The sequence below is a fragment of the Lachnellula hyalina genome, assembly GCF_007821495.1.
Source record: "Lachnellula hyalina strain CBS 185.66 chromosome Unknown contig00089, whole genome shotgun sequence".
Classification (NCBI taxonomy): domain Eukaryota; kingdom Fungi; phylum Ascomycota; class Leotiomycetes; order Helotiales; family Lachnaceae; genus Lachnellula; species Lachnellula hyalina.
The window spans coordinates 1-17,786 of NW_022157203.1; the positions used below are offsets into that span (position 1 = coordinate 1).

Consider the following 17,786-nt stretch of genomic DNA (forward strand, 5'->3'; position numbering starts at 1 on the left):
AGTAAATAAAATAGATTTTCTTGAACTTATATTTATAAGTAGTGGATTTATATTACTGCTATAGATAATTATTAGACCACTTTAGGCTTTATCTATATTAAACTAGAATTAGATATTATTATAATATTATAATAAACTATAGAAAGTATTAATAGAACTCTTATAATATATAAGAGAGGACTTATAAAGCGGTTTTGGTTTTGGAATATAGAACTTATAGAACTTTTAATATTATAGCATATTGTTATATATAGTTTAGTAATAAATATAAACCCTTTAATCCTAAGCCTCTATATAGAATTCGTTTAGAATATTAGCCTGCTACTAGGTTATTTTCCAGTCTAGTAAAGTATTACTATATAACTAGTATATATCTCTTAAGATAGCTTTAGCTGCAACTAAGATTTAGATAAGAATAGGATTCTTAGTATCCTTAGCACTTATATTAAGCTCTTTCTTTAGTAGTAGCTTATATAAGCTCTAGATCTCCTTATTCTTAAGTATAGCTAAATAAGATGGAAATTCTATTATATTATATAGCTATAGCACCCTTTTTAACCTGGAATCTCTAATATTCTAGACTATAGTTACTTGCTTTTTAAGATTATACTTTATAGCCTTAAAGTCTTCCTCTAGCTTCTAGAATAATTCCTTCTCTAGCTCTATAAATAGAGTAGAACTAGAACCTATAGTGGCCTTTAGTCTATTAACTCTATTATTATTCTCTATAACTATAAAGTAATTAATTTGCCTAAATATAGTAAAGTATATCTATAGCTTAACTACCTTCTATAATGCATATAACTTATAAATAGTAGCCTTAATCTAATATGCTTAAGGCATATACTTTCTTATTTCCTAAAGATATTAAATCTAATACCTATAGTCTAACTATAGATAGAAGAACCTATTATAGACTACTAAGTGCTTAAGAACTTAATATTTATTCTTAACTTAAGACTTATACTATTTAAGCTCTTTAAGCGTTCTTAGACTATATAAACTAAATAACTTAAAAGTTATCTTTAGCTCTTAATCTAAGAGTTAGTATAGTTTAGCCTATAGGTGGTATTCTTAGCTTTAGTAGCCTAGAATAACGCAAGAATAATAGATATAGCATATAACTACCTAGTAGACCAAGTTATAAGAGAAGAAGCTTATTATAAATATAGTAAGAGAGAGGTATAAGAGGTATAAGAAAAGTAGTATTTAACTTAAAGCTTTCTAAACTAAAACCTGCTAAGTTAGCAGCGCCTAGGCCAATCGCGACTCTGCATTTCTAGTGTCTGAGTTAAAAAGCGCCCGCGCATAAGAGGTAGTATATTTATAGCTTATATAAATTAAAATATTATAAGTAGAATTAAAAGAAAGAAGATCTATTCTTAAAATTCTATTTAAGCAAGAAAGCAAGAAGGGAGATATGCTAGCGTCTCTCTTACTAGTATAAACGCGTATGCGGTAGTCCGTATACTAAGTAGAGATAGCTCTAAGCCTCTAGCGATCCCTTAGATCCCTTATTAGAAGTAATAAAGAGGTTAAAGGAGATCGGCAGAACCACTTTTAGTGGCGCTCGGCGCTCACCGCCCTCAGCGACCGCCTTCCCCTTCCGGCGCTGCCAGGGGAATTGCCCCTTTTCACCTAAAATCCGATGTAGTATATACCCTCGGATCCCAGGCCGGATCGTATATCCTAACACTATAAGACACATCAAGGTCATATACCTATTATTAGTATACTTGTTCCGGCCCCAGATTCATAGAGGCGACTGTGACGCGGGCGTTACATGTGGCACAGATCACATATAAATAAGCGTGTATACCAGACGGATAGACAGTTTGCTTCATAGGCAAATGTAGCTTAAATATCAATTTACAATTGTTTACCGATTGGCTATACGAGTGAGGAGAGTTATGAACGGATATACTTGTTCTCTCATATAAGAATAGATGCAGCATGTGCAATGATGGTGTCAATATACTCTTATATATTTGTAACTTAAGAACTCCTTGCTTTGAACTCAATAATAGGCCCATCTCGCTCACCCACAAATCGATCTTGGATCTGATACTCATTCTTTCTTTTCCGCCCAAATCCCAGCTCTGGCTTGCCGCCTCCGACTTGCTCTCCCTCAGCTTCTCGAAGATCGTACAAGAACAAGAGCCTCGAAAGAGAGACCGTCAACTCGGCATAAGCTAAGCCCTTCCCAATGCAGCCCCTTGACCCAAGACTGAATGCGCAGAACCCTGAGTGGCTTCGTTTAACATCTTCTTCACTTACGCCATCGTCGGGATTAACGATCCAGCGCTCCGGCGAATAGCTAAATGAGTCCGGGAAATATTCCTCGTTGTGATGCATAGCGTACGCCGAGATACCGACTTGGGTTCCGCAGGGAATCAACTTTCCATCGAGTTCAATACCACCTGGAAGGACCTCCCTAGGCAAAATTCCTGGAATAGGAGGAGACATGCGCAAGGTTTCATCAATAACGGCACGCAGGTATACCAGAGATCCGAGAGTCTGTCCGACACGAATGTCTTCAACGTCCGAGAATGCGGTGCGGATTTCCGTCGCCAATTTAGCTAGAACTCGTGGATAACGAACAAGGTAAAACATTGTTGCCGAAAGCGTAATCGATGTTGTGTCGGCGCCAGCAACGACAAGGAGCGCTGCTTCAGACTGTAATTCGGCATGCGAAAATCCTTTGCCGGTCTCTGGATCACGACTTTCCAAAAGATAGTGTGTGAAATCCTTCCGCATTGCTTTAGGATCTCCATTCACACTCTCTTTTTCTTTGGCCACACGCTCGTCCATTAATGAGTCGCAATAATTGTTGAGTCGTATGTTTCCCGAGGCTATCTCACCACCGTATTTTTCCATCAACTTGGTCCGTAGCAAAGGTTTGATCAGGGTAAGTATTGGCAGATAACCCATCTATGGACACATGTAATCAGCCAAAGTCACTAATAAGAAGCTAGACGAAGGCTTACAACGTATACGAAACTGCTGGAAGTAATTATGATTTCCGGTACCCAGCGATTGACGTCGCTCAGCAGGCAACTAAACGTCTTCCCAAATGCCAAGTCGCCCATAATGTCGAAGTTCAAATATGTCGCCCAAAGACCGACATCGCGCTTGCGACTCCACCCATCATCCTTCTCTCCAACGGGTTTTGGTTCCCCGAGGACGCCGGTCCATACTCTGATATTTTGTAAGATGAAGTCTTCAGCGCTTCGGATAGATTTGTCGGAAAAGGCGTGGGACATGATTCGCCTTCGACGTGCGTGCGCAGTACGGTTAATAGTACTATGTGTTGTCCATTCTTTTGAAGCGGCCGGAAGGATCTCATACCACCACCCTTTTTGAACATTCACTTTCCCAGAGCTGTAGATAGCTTCGAGACCTTCCTTGGTGTTGACCGAAAGCATGTTCGGCGCGACGCGGACGATATTTCCTAAAAGATCTTCAGCCAGTCACGATAGAGTACGGCGGTAAACAAACCATAGGTTTCATGGTCTTTCCAGTGCGTGATATGTCGGTCGCCCACGAAAGCATGTATTGCTGTCGGCCAGTATGATATTCTGCTGAGCAGTGGTCCAGGATACTTGGCCAGTGGGTGCAATGTGAGCCGATAGATGGTCAAGGCTAAGAACTACATGTAGAGAGAATTGTTTTCAGTTTTGATAGAGCACAGGCCATCAACAAAGAGACTCACCCAGAGGCAGAGGAGGAAACCAGCTCCTGCGACGCCAGATAGGAGGCTTATGACAGCCATGGCAAAGAGCAAAGGATACAGGACTTTTGAAATTTCGAATGTGGGCTAATTATTAGGTTTGATGAAGGAAGTTGTTCCCGTTTGTTTGGCGCTTCAGAACGTTGACCTGCCTTTTTACTAGAATATGCCGTGCCGTGTCAACTGGACCTTTATCATCCAGGTGTGGGGATGCCATGGTGGACCCAGCGGGTAGCTCTTCCGCCGTGCATTTTGTACGTACATTTCGTACATACGGTACTGCAGTCTTCCGCCGTACATGTACGGCATTGCAGCCGAACTCTAACCCCGAAACTCTAATCCCGAACTCGTGCGGAGCGGATAATCCCCTTCCCCACCCCCACTCTCGGAAATAATTCGTTTCCCTTCGCCAATTAGCTCGCTACTACTGCACCAATGGGCACGTCTTACTGTTTCTCAACCCCCACTTCTTAGCCCCTGATGGAATTCCACTCTAGCATGAGCAACACCAATTGCTGCCTCCCCTTTAGGTCTTAATGTAGCCCTCTCTTCCACATGATGCCCGTCAAACAAAACAGAGGCTTTGATCATGGCCTCGAGAGCTCAACATCCCGACCTCCCAAATGTGCCTGCAAATGGCGTCTCTTACTTCACGCCTAGTCAGGATCCAATTGCTGGCTCGGTAACAAGTCCACCGCCAAATGATTCTGCGCTGCCAAAGCTTTTCACCCCTCTTACCATTCGAGGCGTTACATTTCAGAATCGCATATTTGTATGTATCCCACTGCTTTTGAAAATTGACAGCTTTCAATGGTGCTAACTCATAGGATGTGTCTAGGTCTCGCCCATGGCTCAGTATTCGTCCGGGCCAGACGGACAAATGACTGACTGGCATCTCGCCCACCTAGGAGGTCTCATTCTGAGAGGAGCGGGCCTTACTATACTTGAGGCCACAGCAGTCACACCCAATGGGAGAGGCTCCCCCGAGGATGTTGGCTTATGGGACGATTCGCAGATAGAATCCATAAAGCGGATTGTCGATTTTGCACACTCCCAAGGTCAGAAAATTGGTATCCAGTTGGCCCATGCCGGAAGGAAGGCTACAGGCGTAGCCCCGTGGATATCTAGAAGAGCACTCGCCACGGAAAATGTAGGCGGCTGGCCCGACGACGTATGGGGACCTTCTGCGATCGCATACTCGGATGAAATGGCCATGCCGCACGCGATGTCTCTTGCAGAAATTGAGGAATTCAAAGCTGCTTGGGTAACAGCGGTCAAGCGAGCGGTCCAAACAGGCGTGGACGTAATCGACATTCACGGCGGCCATGGTTATCTCCTCTCATCGTTCAACTCGCCTGTAACGAATCGCCGTACAGACCAGTATGGGGGCAGCTTCGAGAACCGGACGCGACTTACCCGCGAAATAGTGCATTTGACTCGGCAGGCAATCCCTGATTCTATGCCGTTGTTCTTACGTTTGTCGGTCACCGAGTGGCTGGAGCATGAGCCGTCGTTCGAGGATTCGTGGACCGTTGACTCTACTGTTCAACTCGTGCCCAGTCTAGCTTCACTGGGAGTCGATCTCCTCGATGTATCTTCAGGAGGAAATCATCCTCTACAACGCGTGTATGCGGCCTCCGGGTACCAGACTCCACTCGCTCAAGCCGTTAAAGCTGCTATAGGAGACAAACTATTGGTATCAGCAGTTGGGCTAATCTCCGAGGGTAAATTTGCTAATCAACTGCTCGAGGAAGTTCCTGCGTTGGATGCCATTATGGTCGGACGCACGTTCCTGAAGAATCCTGGCCTTGTTTGGGCATGGGCAGAGGAGCTGGGTGTTGAGACTCGCCAGGCGAATCAAATCCGATGGATCTTTCTAGGTAAAAGCAAGAAATAGAGTGAACTACGGGTTTCCGGCTTGGGGAAGGGGGCAAGGGCTTCGATAGGAACAGGCATATCCAACCAACTACCAGGAGACAATTGCATCAATTCCAAAGCTCGAATGAGACTTATTTTCTGCTTGATTAGACTGGTAAGAGCGGCATAAGAGCAGACAACGTATCCCTTAGTCTGCTATCTTGCCACTTCGTATAGCTTTGTAAACAAACACATGAAAGTTCATGCCAAAGCGGATCTATCGATCATCAACCATGCGTTAGTAGTTAAAACGTGTTTAGCAGGGCTGGGCAGCCTAATTGGGATGTTTATATTATTCCTATGCGAATGGGGACATAGCACAGTAAGAGCTAGTCTACTTTATAAATCTTCATAATTGACGGATATTATACTACGGCCGATCTTTTTTACAAATGCCCTGTACGGAGAATACATCGCCGATTTATTCCTTATACCTTGAGACAGGATAAGTTTGTGAAACTCAAGCAGCTTAGGTAAGGGAGGGACCTATAAGGTACAGTGCAGACCCCAAGGAGTTTTCGAACTATAGAAATAGAACGCAAGGCTCAAGGCTAGAAACCTTGGCTGGTGACAGACTATACTAACCAAAGTGAGAGGTTGATAAAACAGGAGGTGCCAAACGGCTATCCAACACCTTTGCCGATATGCGAGAGTTAGGTAATTAGAGATCTGTAAGCCGAGATTCGGGACACTGCGTAGATCACTCCATATGCCCGAAATTCTATCCAGGTGGTGTCACGCCTTAACGCCACTAAATCAAGGCTCGCTTTTTCCACGGAAATCAATTGGTATGGTTTTCATCATATGGTATAAAGCGCACGGTGAATTCTTGTGACCTACTGAATCGATATCAACCTCCACCACTAACTTCTTTCTACCAACATCGTTGAGCTCTTTTCATTTACTCGGCCTAAGCAATCTCGTATGCTCTGGTGAGAGGAATCGCAAATTTTCACTATAATCCAGCCAGCCCAACAGCACTTTAACGTATAGCAGAAATGGCCTCTATTGGTCAAATGCAGGCGGAAGGACTTGGGGATCCACTGTACCCTGAGAATGGCGATGGGCCAAACTATTCGATCCCCAAAACATGGCACTCACAGAAGACAAAGCTACGAGTTGCATGTATAGGCGCAGGCCCTTCCGGTGAGGCACCACTACAAACCACTCGTGTTAAGTCGTACTGAGTACTGGAAATAGGTCTTTGTCTCGCATACAAGATGGAGCGTCAGATGCAGCCGGGAACTTGGGAACTGACTATATATGAAAAGAATCCGGCCGAAGGAGGGACCTGGTATGAGAACAAATATCCTGGATGTGCGTGTGATATTCCAGCACATATCTATACGTACAGCTGGGACCCGCAGCCAGACTGGTCAACTTTTTACGCCTACTCCCCAGAGATTTTAGAATACTTCAAGAAATTCTCGGACAAACATGACCTTCATCACTATGTACAACTTAACTCGCAGATCATATCAGCGGCCTGGAATGATCAAGAGGGCAAATACAACTTGATCATCAGAAACCCTCAGACTGGTGAAGAGAGAGAAGACTGGTCACATGTTTTGGTTAATGCAACTGGAAACTTGAACAAATGGAAATGTATATGATTTCACGCCTGTCTAGCCGCTACACGAGTGTTAATAAAATCGCAGGGCCTGAAATTGAGGGTCTGCACGATTTCGCCGGCCCCAAAATGCATTCTGCGACATGGGATGAATCAGTTGACTTCAAAGACAAGACAGTAGCAAGTGAGTAAACCAAAATAGCCCCCACTTCAGACATTGAACGTTGTTGAACCAATGGTGTCAGTTATTGGAACTGGGTCTACAGCCATTCAGATCGTTCCCAAACTTCAGAAAGGTAAGTCTATTAGTTCGAACGTGGTATAAGTTTACAGTATCAGGGTTACTGAATTGTTCTAGTGGCAAAGAAATTAGAGTTATTCATGAGATCTCCGACCTGGATCAGTCCTCCGTTTGGAGACGCTGTCTTGAAGGAGGATGTCAGGGATGGCAAAGAAGAAGACATGGCCAACCGACAATACTATTTCTCCGAAGAGGAAAAACGAAAATTCAGAGAGGATCCAGAAGGCCATCTATTTTTACGACAGAAAATCGAGGCCGAAATTAATCTCTTATTTCCATTCTACACGAGGGGAACTCCCCTTCAGAAGAAGATGCATCAGCAGATGAGAGCCGAGATGGAGAAGCGAATAGGACCGGGACACGATGAGCTCAAGGTATGCTGCGTCTTTATTATGTGATGGCAAGTCCTTAGCTATTTATACTAATGTGCTTGCCGTCTCAGAAAAACTTGATCCCGGAATGGCTACCGGGTTGTCGTCGCATCACACCTGGTGATGGTTACCTCGAAAGTTTGGTGAAGAGCAATGTCAACTGTGTCTTCCAAGGAATCCAAAAAATCACCCCAGATGGTCTGATTGACGATGCCGGCGAATTTCATCCGGTGGATATTCTTGTTTGTGCGACTGGGGTTTGTCACGTCGATCCCGCCATCGAAGCACATGAGTACTGACAATTTACAACGCAGTTTGATGCCCCTTATATCCCTCAATTCAAAGTAATCAATGCAGATGGTGTCAACATGCAAGCCGCGTGGAGTGAACAGCCAAAGTGAGTTCGAGTATCCCGTCACACGTTTAGAGCTGAGCCCTGGCCGTATTGAAGTCTCTATATGGGCATTACCGCTCCGAATTACCCCAACTATTTTTTTGTTATTGGTCCTGGTGGAACGTGGGCCAAGTAAGTAATGATCTTATACCCTGCCTGAATCTAATAGCTACTGACGTGTGCATAGCGGAACTATTCTACCTGCAGTATGTGATTTCTGTGGGGTGAAGCAAGATACGTTGACTGACAATTCTGCAGCTGGAGACTTCGTGTGAACACTTTATCAAAATGTTCAACAAGATGCAATCGGAAGGTATTAAATCCCTGGAAGTGAAACAAGATGCATGTGACGACTTCAAATACCATATGGACAAGTTTCACGAAAATACGGTCTGGGGTGATACTTGTCGCAGCTGGTACAAGAAAAACGGCAGAGTCTGGGTCTGGCCTGGAGCGGTAAGTGCTATGATATGGCTCAATATATCATGATATCTATATCTAACGGGCGCAGACAATCCACTATGCAAAAACGTTGAACGACGGACCTCGTTATGAAGATTATAACTTTACCTACTGGCGAGGCCGACGCTTCGCTTATCTGGGAGACGGAACGGTAAAAGCTATGCATACAAGGGACGTCAAGCAATTAGCGCCATATTTGAGAAATGCCGATACTGCCTGGCATGTTGAATGATAAAGGTCAGACAGGATAAATGGTATCATTATTAATCTGTTATCAAATGTTGCATGGGATCAGTCTTGGTCACGCCTAGATAGCGTCCAACGATAATAATAGAATGAATCAAGCAATGTCGCATCTGTTACAGGAAAACTTTATCTCATAGGAATTCGATATTCCCCAGCAAGTTTGAGTTACCTTTTATATATTACGATGGTCGCTTCATAGTCCAGACTTCGGCCTGTAACGTCAACACTGTTGAAGCTTTATGCTGGGATGGCTTACTGCCTTTCCCGACACGTCAATTGCCGATGATGGATTTCTGACCATAGATTATAGCAGCGAGAAATATCCGCTACGAGTCGCAGAATTACTCCGAGTCCCTAGAAGTAAAGTACTGAAGTGGTTCATATGACAAAGAATCGGCGCGTGCTCTGTTCTACGATCCATTGGTGGGCAGATAAGATAAAATCAATCACTGAGTATGGACTGACATAGAGCATGGTAGAAGACTATAGACGACCTGGCAATTGGGGCTTATGGTTTGCATTAAACTGCTTCCATATGTAGGACTAATTCCATGATTGAAATGATTGATTGATCATTCTGATGTATTCTAAGATTTATTCTACCCAGAGAGCACAATAAACTGAGACAGTATGTCCGTTAACCAACAAGATATTTTTATCCTCTCCCTGAAGAGAATCCGATGGCCAGATCATCTCAATACAGACTTAGATGGATCTCAGACGTGCCATAAACCGAGTGCCGGTTCCAGACACTCATCACTGTTCGTGTCTAGCTCCTCTCAGATCTGCTAACCCAGTGATCTAAAGCGTCGATTTAGTCTCCAATTGTAGAAAGTCTTCCAATGCCTTGGCGAATTGCTCCTCGCCATCAATCATTGAGAGATGTCCTGCCGCTGCGATTGTCACTAGCTTTGCATGAGGAACCTGCGCTGCCAGTTTCTCCATCGATTGAGGGAGAGCCCCATCATGCTCGCCAACTATGAAAATAACAGCCACATGATTTAGATGGGGTAATAGAGGTCCCAAATCAAAGCTTTGTAACGCCCGCACACAGTTTATAAAACCTTGGACGGGAGTTCCGATAATGCCAGTGCGGATATTGGCAATCGATTCGCGCTGAGAGGAAAGTGATGAAGCTGGGAACCATCTTGACAGCGTATCATCAGCAAGCCGTGTTCCGTCGTCATCTTGAGCTAGTTCAATACGTCGTTCCATAGCTGCATTCCCTTGTGGGGACGAAGAAGTCAAAACGTCAGCAACGATGAGTCGCTCTAGTCTTTCTGGATACTGAGCCGCGAAATAGACGCCTGTCGCAGCACCCATAGAGATGCCACAGAATGCGTATATTTTTGCAATTCCCAGTTTGTCCAGTAGAAAAGTAACGTCTGCCGCAAGATCACTGAATGTGCAAGCCTCGCTCGAAGGTGGAGACAGGCCATGGCCTCGCTGGTCATAGCGAAGGACGGAGTATTTCTGATGTCGTAGTCTAGATGCGATATTGTCCCAGCTGTGCAGATTTGTAGATAAAGAATTGCTTAAGAGAATCAGGGGCCCCTCCTTCCGGCCTTCGAGGCGATAGTGAATGGCAACATCCCCTCTGATGTGAATTGTCGAGTCTTCCATATCATGTAGCATAGTCCGAAGTACAGCTGGGTTGTAGCAGGGGTTCTATGGTGATGATGGTTTTGATGGACCGCTAAGTAGAGATTGAAGAGCTTGCTGCTTGGTGGAATTCAGCAAAAGTGCCTATAGTATGGAACGTAGAGTTTTGCGATTAGCTCCCAGGCAGAAATTGGACCTACCGCTTAGTAATACATGCGGAATCATAACAATCTCCGGCGCACCGTCACTTGTAGGTATTTCGAAAAGTACTTCTGAGTCTGCCGTGCTTAGAGCCCGTACCGAGCCGACCCGAGCTATCCGTTCCGTTACACTGCTGTGTGCCCACTCGCCTATTTCCACGGCGTCAATTCTGGTGGTGATCTATCCCGAAAGGCACATAGCAGTAAATCAGATAGATAGACCAGAAATAGATAGATTAACTCGGATGATAGTGTCGTCTGGCCTACATAATACCATTACTTTCTTACACGGTTCTGTTCTATCATCTAATCGTCCATACTCTATCTTTCCACCATGTCACCCTCTGAGACTCAAGCAGGCGCCAATGGTGCTCAGAATAGGGCTCCGATCGAAGTCACAAACGGGGTTGAGAATGGTAGGCATGTTGACGAGAAACCTTATGAAGTCAAGCAACAATGGTTCGGCAAGAAGAATCACATGAAGATCATTGGGCTAGGTTCAGGTATCGGCGGGATCGCGCTGGCATACAAACTTCCACGATTACTCACAAACTACACACTCACTCTCTACGAGAAGACGCCGAAGATGTCCGGGACCTGGTGGGAAAACACATATCCTGGGGTTGCATGCGATGTTCCAGCACACATCTACACGTACTCTTTCCAGGGTAACCCAGACTGGTCAACATTCTATGCATACGGACCTGAAATCTACCAATACTACAAGAAAGTTGCAGAGGAACGTGATTTGACAAAAGACATTGTATTCAACCGCGACGTTATCTCCATCAGTTGGGACGATCCGAAGGGCATCTGGAACGTGACGTTGCAAGATCCTCGGACTGGTGAGTTAAGCTACGACTGGTGTCACGTCTTCCTGAACACAGGAGGCCGTCTCAATAAGTGGAAGATGCCGGATATTGCGGGCTTAGATCTTTTCAAGGGACCTGTCACTCATTCTGCCCACTGGGATCAATCAATAGACTTCAAGGGCAAGACAGTCGGCATCATTGGCACTGGCAGCAGTGCAATTCAAATCACTCCCCAGCTGCAAAAAATGTCTAAGAATTTGGTGTGCTTCATGCGTTCAGAAACGTGGATTGCACCTCCGATTGCCTCGGCGATTGCACTGGCAGCAAAAAAAGAAGGGACTGGTGACGACAAGGAAGAAGTTATCAACGGCAAAGCGACAACGGACATCAGCCAAGCACAGTTCAAGTTCACCGAGGCACAGAAGAAACGATTCCGGGAGGATCCAGCGTATCACTTGGAATTCCGCCGAAAATTGGAAAGCTCAATCAACATGGGCACAGACATGTTTATCATGGGGACAGAAACGCAGAAGAAAGCCATGGCCGCCTTCAGGCAAGAGATGTTGACTAGGATTGGTCCAGGATTTGAGGAGCTGAAAAAGAAGATCATCCCAGACTGGTCACCAGGTGAGAACCCAAAATGTGTCTCTGTATGTCACCACCAAGTACTAACCCCGTTGAAGGATGTCGCCGCCTTACTCCTGGCGATGGATACCTCGAGGCATTGACACAGCCCAATGTTGAGCACGCTTTTACCGACATATCTCATGCTACCGAGAACGGTCTCGTTACCGCAGACGGGAAGGAGCATAAGCTTGATATCATCGTTTGTGCCACCGGATTCCACATTCCCTTCCAGCCACATTTCGAAGTCATTGGTAAAGACGGAATCAAAATGAAGGAGGCCTGGGATCCGGACCCAAACTGCTATCTCGGCATTGGAGGCCCTCAATTCCCTAACTACTGGGTCACCATGGGTCCGAGAGGTCCTTGGGGGAATGGAGCCGTGCTTGCACCCATGGAGACGTCATGCGAGTACTTTGCGAAGGTGATCAACAAAATGCAAATGGAGGACATCAAATGTATGGAACCGAGGCAAGATGCCACCGATGAGCTCATGGAGCACATAGACGCCTTTCACAAGACGAGCGTCTGGACACAGCCCTGTCGTTCCTGGTACAAAAAGGGGAAGGCAGATGGCAGGCCCTGGCTGTGGTCGGGCGGTGTCATGAGCTATCTGGCGGCGATCAAAAACCCGCGATACGAGGACTACCATATAACCTACAAGACTCGCAATAGATGGACCTATGTTGGCAACGGCAGGATGAAGGCAAACCATTCGGAGGAGTATCCTGACGAAGCCACTCAAATCGCCGCTTTGGCTCCTTATATCAGGACCGAAGATACCGACTGGGACTTTGACTATTGAGGGTTGAAAAGATGATGGGGTATGTTTGACCATGCGATCAATTACTTGGGCGGACACCAGCTGATGGATTTAGCCCCTCTGTATGATTTCTGTCACGTTGCTGTCAGATGGCCAATTTGATTTCCTCGTTTTGTCATAGTACTAGTAATCGTAAGAGGTTCACAACACGCTTTTTATGTACAGAAATCACCTATTTTGCATGCTAATTGTGCTCATTCCACCTCGAAGAACAGTATTCTACAAGGTTTTAAGACTGGTTGTAGTGTTTAATGAGGGTGAAGATGCTTCGCTTGTGATAACACTCTGCGTACGAGAGCAATTCCATAAACATGGTAGTGATAGTGGTAAAAAGATAAATCCAAAAGATTTGGCGACCGTCGGTCACGAGTTGTCGGACGCTTGGTGGGACCTGCATGCATCCGCTTTTGGCCTTAGTCTCGGTATCTTCGGCTTCCGGGCGGGACGGGACGCTCCGTGGAAGATCCTCGCGTCCTTAGTCTCGCTGACGTGGGTATGTAGGTTCGGCCACATTCTCATTTGTATCATGCGCAGCCGGAATAGGACCGTTGCTTCTTGTGCTCGTCCATGGTGGGATTTGGGTCTTGCGAGGAAAGTAGAGACGTGGGCGATTCCAAGCGAGGTGTTGCGATGCAGGCACGCGGCGGGGAAAAAAGCCGCACTAATCGCTTACCAAATATATAAATAGAACGGTAGTTGGGCGGAAGTCAGCACCCGCACCTCTAGGCAAGGATTCTGGGGTAGGAGGCCAAGCCAAAGAAGTGCGGCTTTTCTTGTCTCCGGCATGGCAGGGTGGATGGAGTTAAAGTGGGGTTGTTTAAGGAAAGGCATTTGCATCTCATCTGTTGAAACTAGGGACATGCTATGAAAGAGCTTTTGAGATGGCTCAAGCATACAAGGCACAGTGATATGGATGCCCAGCGGCCATGGAAAAGTCATTCATTATAGGTACCCCAAGTAGGACTTCAGCGCGTCATAATTAGTAGACTTAATACAACGTTGTTGAGCTCATTTATCCTTCCACCGTTGCTCTTCCATTCGAGATGATCAGGGCTTTAAATTTCGCCAACGCGGTCAAAGGTATGTGAACTGTCGAGCCCGTCCAGCCAGTGGAGACCGAGCTCATCCCACGAGGGCGAAAGAGTCTGTGTCATCCAGTCTGATGGCAACGGATCCCAAGACTCTACTACACCTGGAGCGTCCTGTTTATCAGAAATGGTGATCTCCATGGGAGAGGGCAACTGCATTTGTATTTGTGGCGGTGTTTCTATCACGGTTCAGTATCATATATGAGATGTGGACATAATGGGACCCACTGTCACGTGTGGCTCGGAACAAACGACGATCAATGGATTCGAGAAAGCGGAATGGGATCTCAGTGGGCTGAGTGCTTCCACGGTACGTACGTAGAATGTCGATGACTTGATCCCATGCTTTATAGAATACTGCGGGGCTGAGGTCATCCTTAAGGTGGCAACATTTGGCCGCAATTAAAACACTGATCATACTATAGATATCTGGGTTGCAGGTCAACTTGGCGTCCTATGATAGGAGAAACGTACTCACAAGTAAGACCCCACGTTGAGCCTTTAAACAACGAAGGCGATGATGCTTCAAAATTCGTGCACGCATGCACGAAGTTTATCGTCTCGACGGCAACATTCACACACGCGTCGGCATGATGGACCATTATCATGTGCCAGAAAGATCCAGGAAACCGCTCAATTGGTGAATTCAATGACGTTGACTGTCCCTGGCCCAAAGACTCTAACAGGAATGACAGGCAAGGCCTATAGAGGAGCACAAGGGCGTATTGATACCTTTTTACATGTTAGCTACGTCCTAGTGCTACGCACCTAGAAGACCTCAACGTACCGGAGATAGAGAACAATCGCTTGACGATCAACAGACATCCAGTTACGGTCGTCAACTGAATCATATCCGTTACTTCTAGCTCTCAACTCTTCTGGGAGACTGCCACGCCAGTCTAATAACGTGGACTCCAGCTTCTTCATGATGGTGAAATCGCCTTTTTCCATGGCGACACTGATGTTAGAGCACCGATTCCCGACAGTATTGTATAGTTCCCCATTTATTGACTCGAGCACTCGTAGCAATTGTATTCCGTAGACGAAAAACGCTGTTGTCGGAAACGTTCCAGGCTCTTGTGCCAAAATCTTGTCTCGCAAGATCATCTCATCATCGACAGCTAGCGGTAAGTCCGTATTGTACTGATGACTCGAGATCGAACAGGGTTGGCCAAAGTGGATGGATAAACTCCTAAGGTGAACCGTCAGTACCTTGACCAGGCCACTGGATTGCAACGGTCACTTACAAGTCAAAATAGACGCAGCCCCACCAAACTCGCTTCGTAACTTCACGGACGACATGGCCCATCACCTGCGTCGAATTCTGGTGCAAGCCCAAGGACTGACAAACACGTATGGCTAGTGATATATAGGTCAAGGACGCATGAAGGTGGCCTCTTTGGTGGAGACACCTCTCCATGGAGTATTGGGTCATCAGAAGTAGGTTCTGAGCCAGTTCTAGCGACGGGGTCTCGAGTTGTTCTATGCTGATGGCCCTCTTTGCTTTCAGAAAAAACGTTTCGGATATGTGTAGTGCGTTATCTACAGGCAAATTGTCACAATATAGGGCTCCTAGGGCAAACACAAGATTAACCATGCACGCGCACAAATTGTCGTTGCCCGTATCGGGATCAGCAACACCATTGATGAGTGCCTCGGCTCGTTGTTTCCCTTGCCAAGTTGGTCTGTGCAGGTAAGGATGAAGGCAATGAACGCGAGTGAAGTATACATCCAACAGTTGTTTCATTAGGCTTGGGGATACTTCAGGCCCGGCGCCGATGCACCGAGTCAACGTCGACGGATGTTTAGTGCGTTGTTCCTCGAAGTTCGCGTTAAAGTAGCCGGAGATGGAGCTTGGGCTCTCATCTTCGTCCTGGCCCGACATGGAGAGATCTGCCACGGCTGGTAAGTTCTGGACCTGAGCCATGAAATTGATGGTTGAAGATGACCCGAAACTACGACGATGACGGACTTGGGCACGCTCGAAGGCGGACAGCTCGTCAATGTATGCAGGAGTATCCCTTGATCCACCATCCTGGCTAATTGGGTTGATGGAGTCTGCGGCATCGCGAATATCATGAAGACCATCACGGTCAGTATCAATGTGATTGTCGTTCTGGCTGTCATTATGACTGTCATTATGGCTGTCATCGTGACTACCCTTGTATATGGAGGCATTGGAACTGTTGGCCAACAAGGCAACGCTGTCGTCCTGGGGCGTATGACCGACCCCGTCCTCTTGCTGGGACTGCTGGGAGTGTCGCGACTGTAACAAGTTTTCTTCAAGCTGGTCAATGTAACTGCCCATCATCAGCGAGTTCCTGCCTGGTCTGCGGAGTCGAAGCCCTACCCGAAAATATCCCTCTTCTTCTCGGTCTCGGTAGACCGTACGTACGAGCAAGTATATCTGCGACCGCGGGCTTGGCAGGTTCCGCAGACAGGTTTGCCGCCGTCACATTTGACTTTCCGATATCGACATTCATGACAAGCCAGCGAGGCGCGGGTGCGTGGCGTTTTCTTCTTGGGCCCGCCGCGACTGATCGTATCCGCCGTTGAGAGCATAGAGCCCGTCTGCGGCTGTACGTTGCGCCCAGGGGCTTGTCGCGGAGAGGGTGGTCTATAATCAGAGAGGGACTCGTGGCCCTCGTCCATTGACGACCATGATCGCTTGTTGCCGGTAGTCGTCGTTGCCTTACTGCCAGCAGTTGTTTGAAGTTGGGTCAAGAGCTTCTGGAGTAGCTGGGCACACACCAAGGAGTCAGTGGACAAGGCGGTCTCCATGTGGCTCGTAGTAGATTGTGACATGATGGAGCATGTAATATAGTATATATCGTGTAGTGTATTCGAGTAAAGTCTATTCCGACCAAAACCGTGGGTGATGGGGGGTAGATAGTAGAAAGGTGCAGATGGAGAGAGAGCTGCTTCCGATCTCCGGGGCTAGAGCCTCTAGCAGGGTGCGGGGTACGGGATACAGGGACACAAATGCGGGGGGGGCGGCTTGGCACTGCGGGGGATGCTTAGCGCTTGAAGGTGTCCTTCCTTTTCCTTTCCGGCACTGGCACAGCGAATGGTACAGCGGATAAGTATTGTACAAATTCCGAATTAGTGCTTACTCGGTCTATTCCTATTTAGGCAGTCTTCCAAGTAAACAAAGCCCTAATAGGCTTAGAGCCTACGCTGGGGCCCTGTAAGCACTGTCCTAATAGGCTTAACGGACACACTGAAACCTCTGTTCATTCAGAACTTGTATAATACTTCACCGCTATACCTCCGTCAACCTCCCGACTCAAGTCGGTTTAGTGAAAAGGTGCTGACATAGAGTATACCGCATCCTCAAGATATGGCGGTGTGTTGTATGGTTCACGTAGGCATTATCGTATTAAGTGTAGTCAAGGAGGGCAGTTCAAAGGAAAGGTGTCTATTCTTCTTATCTGTTGGATGCCTTCAATGGAAGGACTTTATGACTCAGCTTCCCCATTACATTAGTTCTTCCAAGTTTCAGTACTTCGGTCCGGTAAAATGAGTAATCCGACATCCATCATCTCCATCACAAGGGGCCACCTACGCCGGCCCTCCGAGGGTTCCGGCCATTGTGGCACGGATGACACGTGTCGCACTAGGCAGATGGTTCATGTTGGCATTTGTA

General features: G+C 46.5%; 5 protein-coding genes across 5 annotated transcripts; 3 read left to right on the top strand and 2 right to left on the bottom strand.

Annotated features, from left to right (window-relative positions):
* Positions 1–1,995: 1,995 nt before the first annotated feature.
* apf7_2 (Cytochrome P450 monooxygenase) lies at positions 1,996–3,772 on the bottom strand (the record flags this gene model as incomplete). Its single annotated transcript, XM_031149561.1, has 4 exons — positions 1,996–2,931; positions 2,988–3,451; positions 3,499–3,649; positions 3,713–3,772. The coding sequence occupies 4 exons, from the start codon at positions 3,770–3,772 to the stop codon at positions 1,996–1,998; spliced, it is 1,611 nt and encodes a 536-aa protein (XP_031004420.1).
* Positions 3,773–4,319: 547 nt separating this feature from the next.
* afvA_0 (NADPH dehydrogenase) lies at positions 4,320–5,627 on the top strand (the record flags this gene model as incomplete). Its single annotated transcript, XM_031149562.1, has 2 exons — positions 4,320–4,502; positions 4,569–5,627. The coding sequence occupies 2 exons, from the start codon at positions 4,320–4,322 to the stop codon at positions 5,625–5,627; spliced, it is 1,242 nt and encodes a 413-aa protein (XP_031004421.1).
* Positions 5,628–6,645: 1,018 nt separating this feature from the next.
* On the top strand, positions 6,646–8,188 carry stcW_1 (putative sterigmatocystin biosynthesis monooxygenase; the record flags this gene model as incomplete). Its single annotated transcript, XM_031149563.1, has 6 exons — positions 6,646–6,793; positions 6,848–7,252; positions 7,306–7,401; positions 7,463–7,513; positions 7,576–7,892; positions 7,961–8,188. The coding sequence occupies 6 exons, from the start codon at positions 6,646–6,648 to the stop codon at positions 8,186–8,188; spliced, it is 1,245 nt and encodes a 414-aa protein (XP_031004418.1).
* Positions 8,189–11,127: 2,939 nt separating this feature from the next.
* stcW_2 (putative sterigmatocystin biosynthesis monooxygenase) lies at positions 11,128–13,034 on the top strand (the record flags this gene model as incomplete). The annotated part of the gene is made up of 2 exons (XM_031149564.1): positions 11,128–12,232; positions 12,289–13,034. The coding sequence occupies 2 exons, from the start codon at positions 11,128–11,130 to the stop codon at positions 13,032–13,034; spliced, it is 1,851 nt and encodes a 616-aa protein (XP_031004419.1).
* A 1,073-nt stretch (positions 13,035–14,107) lies between these two features.
* LHYA1_G004608 (putative transcriptional regulatory protein) lies at positions 14,108–16,945 on the bottom strand (the record flags this gene model as incomplete). The annotated part of the gene is made up of 6 exons (XM_031149565.1): positions 14,108–14,319; positions 14,459–14,559; positions 14,615–14,842; positions 14,928–15,365; positions 15,388–16,470; positions 16,491–16,945. The coding sequence occupies 6 exons, from the start codon at positions 16,943–16,945 to the stop codon at positions 14,108–14,110; spliced, it is 2,517 nt and encodes an 838-aa protein (XP_031004442.1).
* Positions 16,946–17,786: the final 841 nt, after the last annotated feature.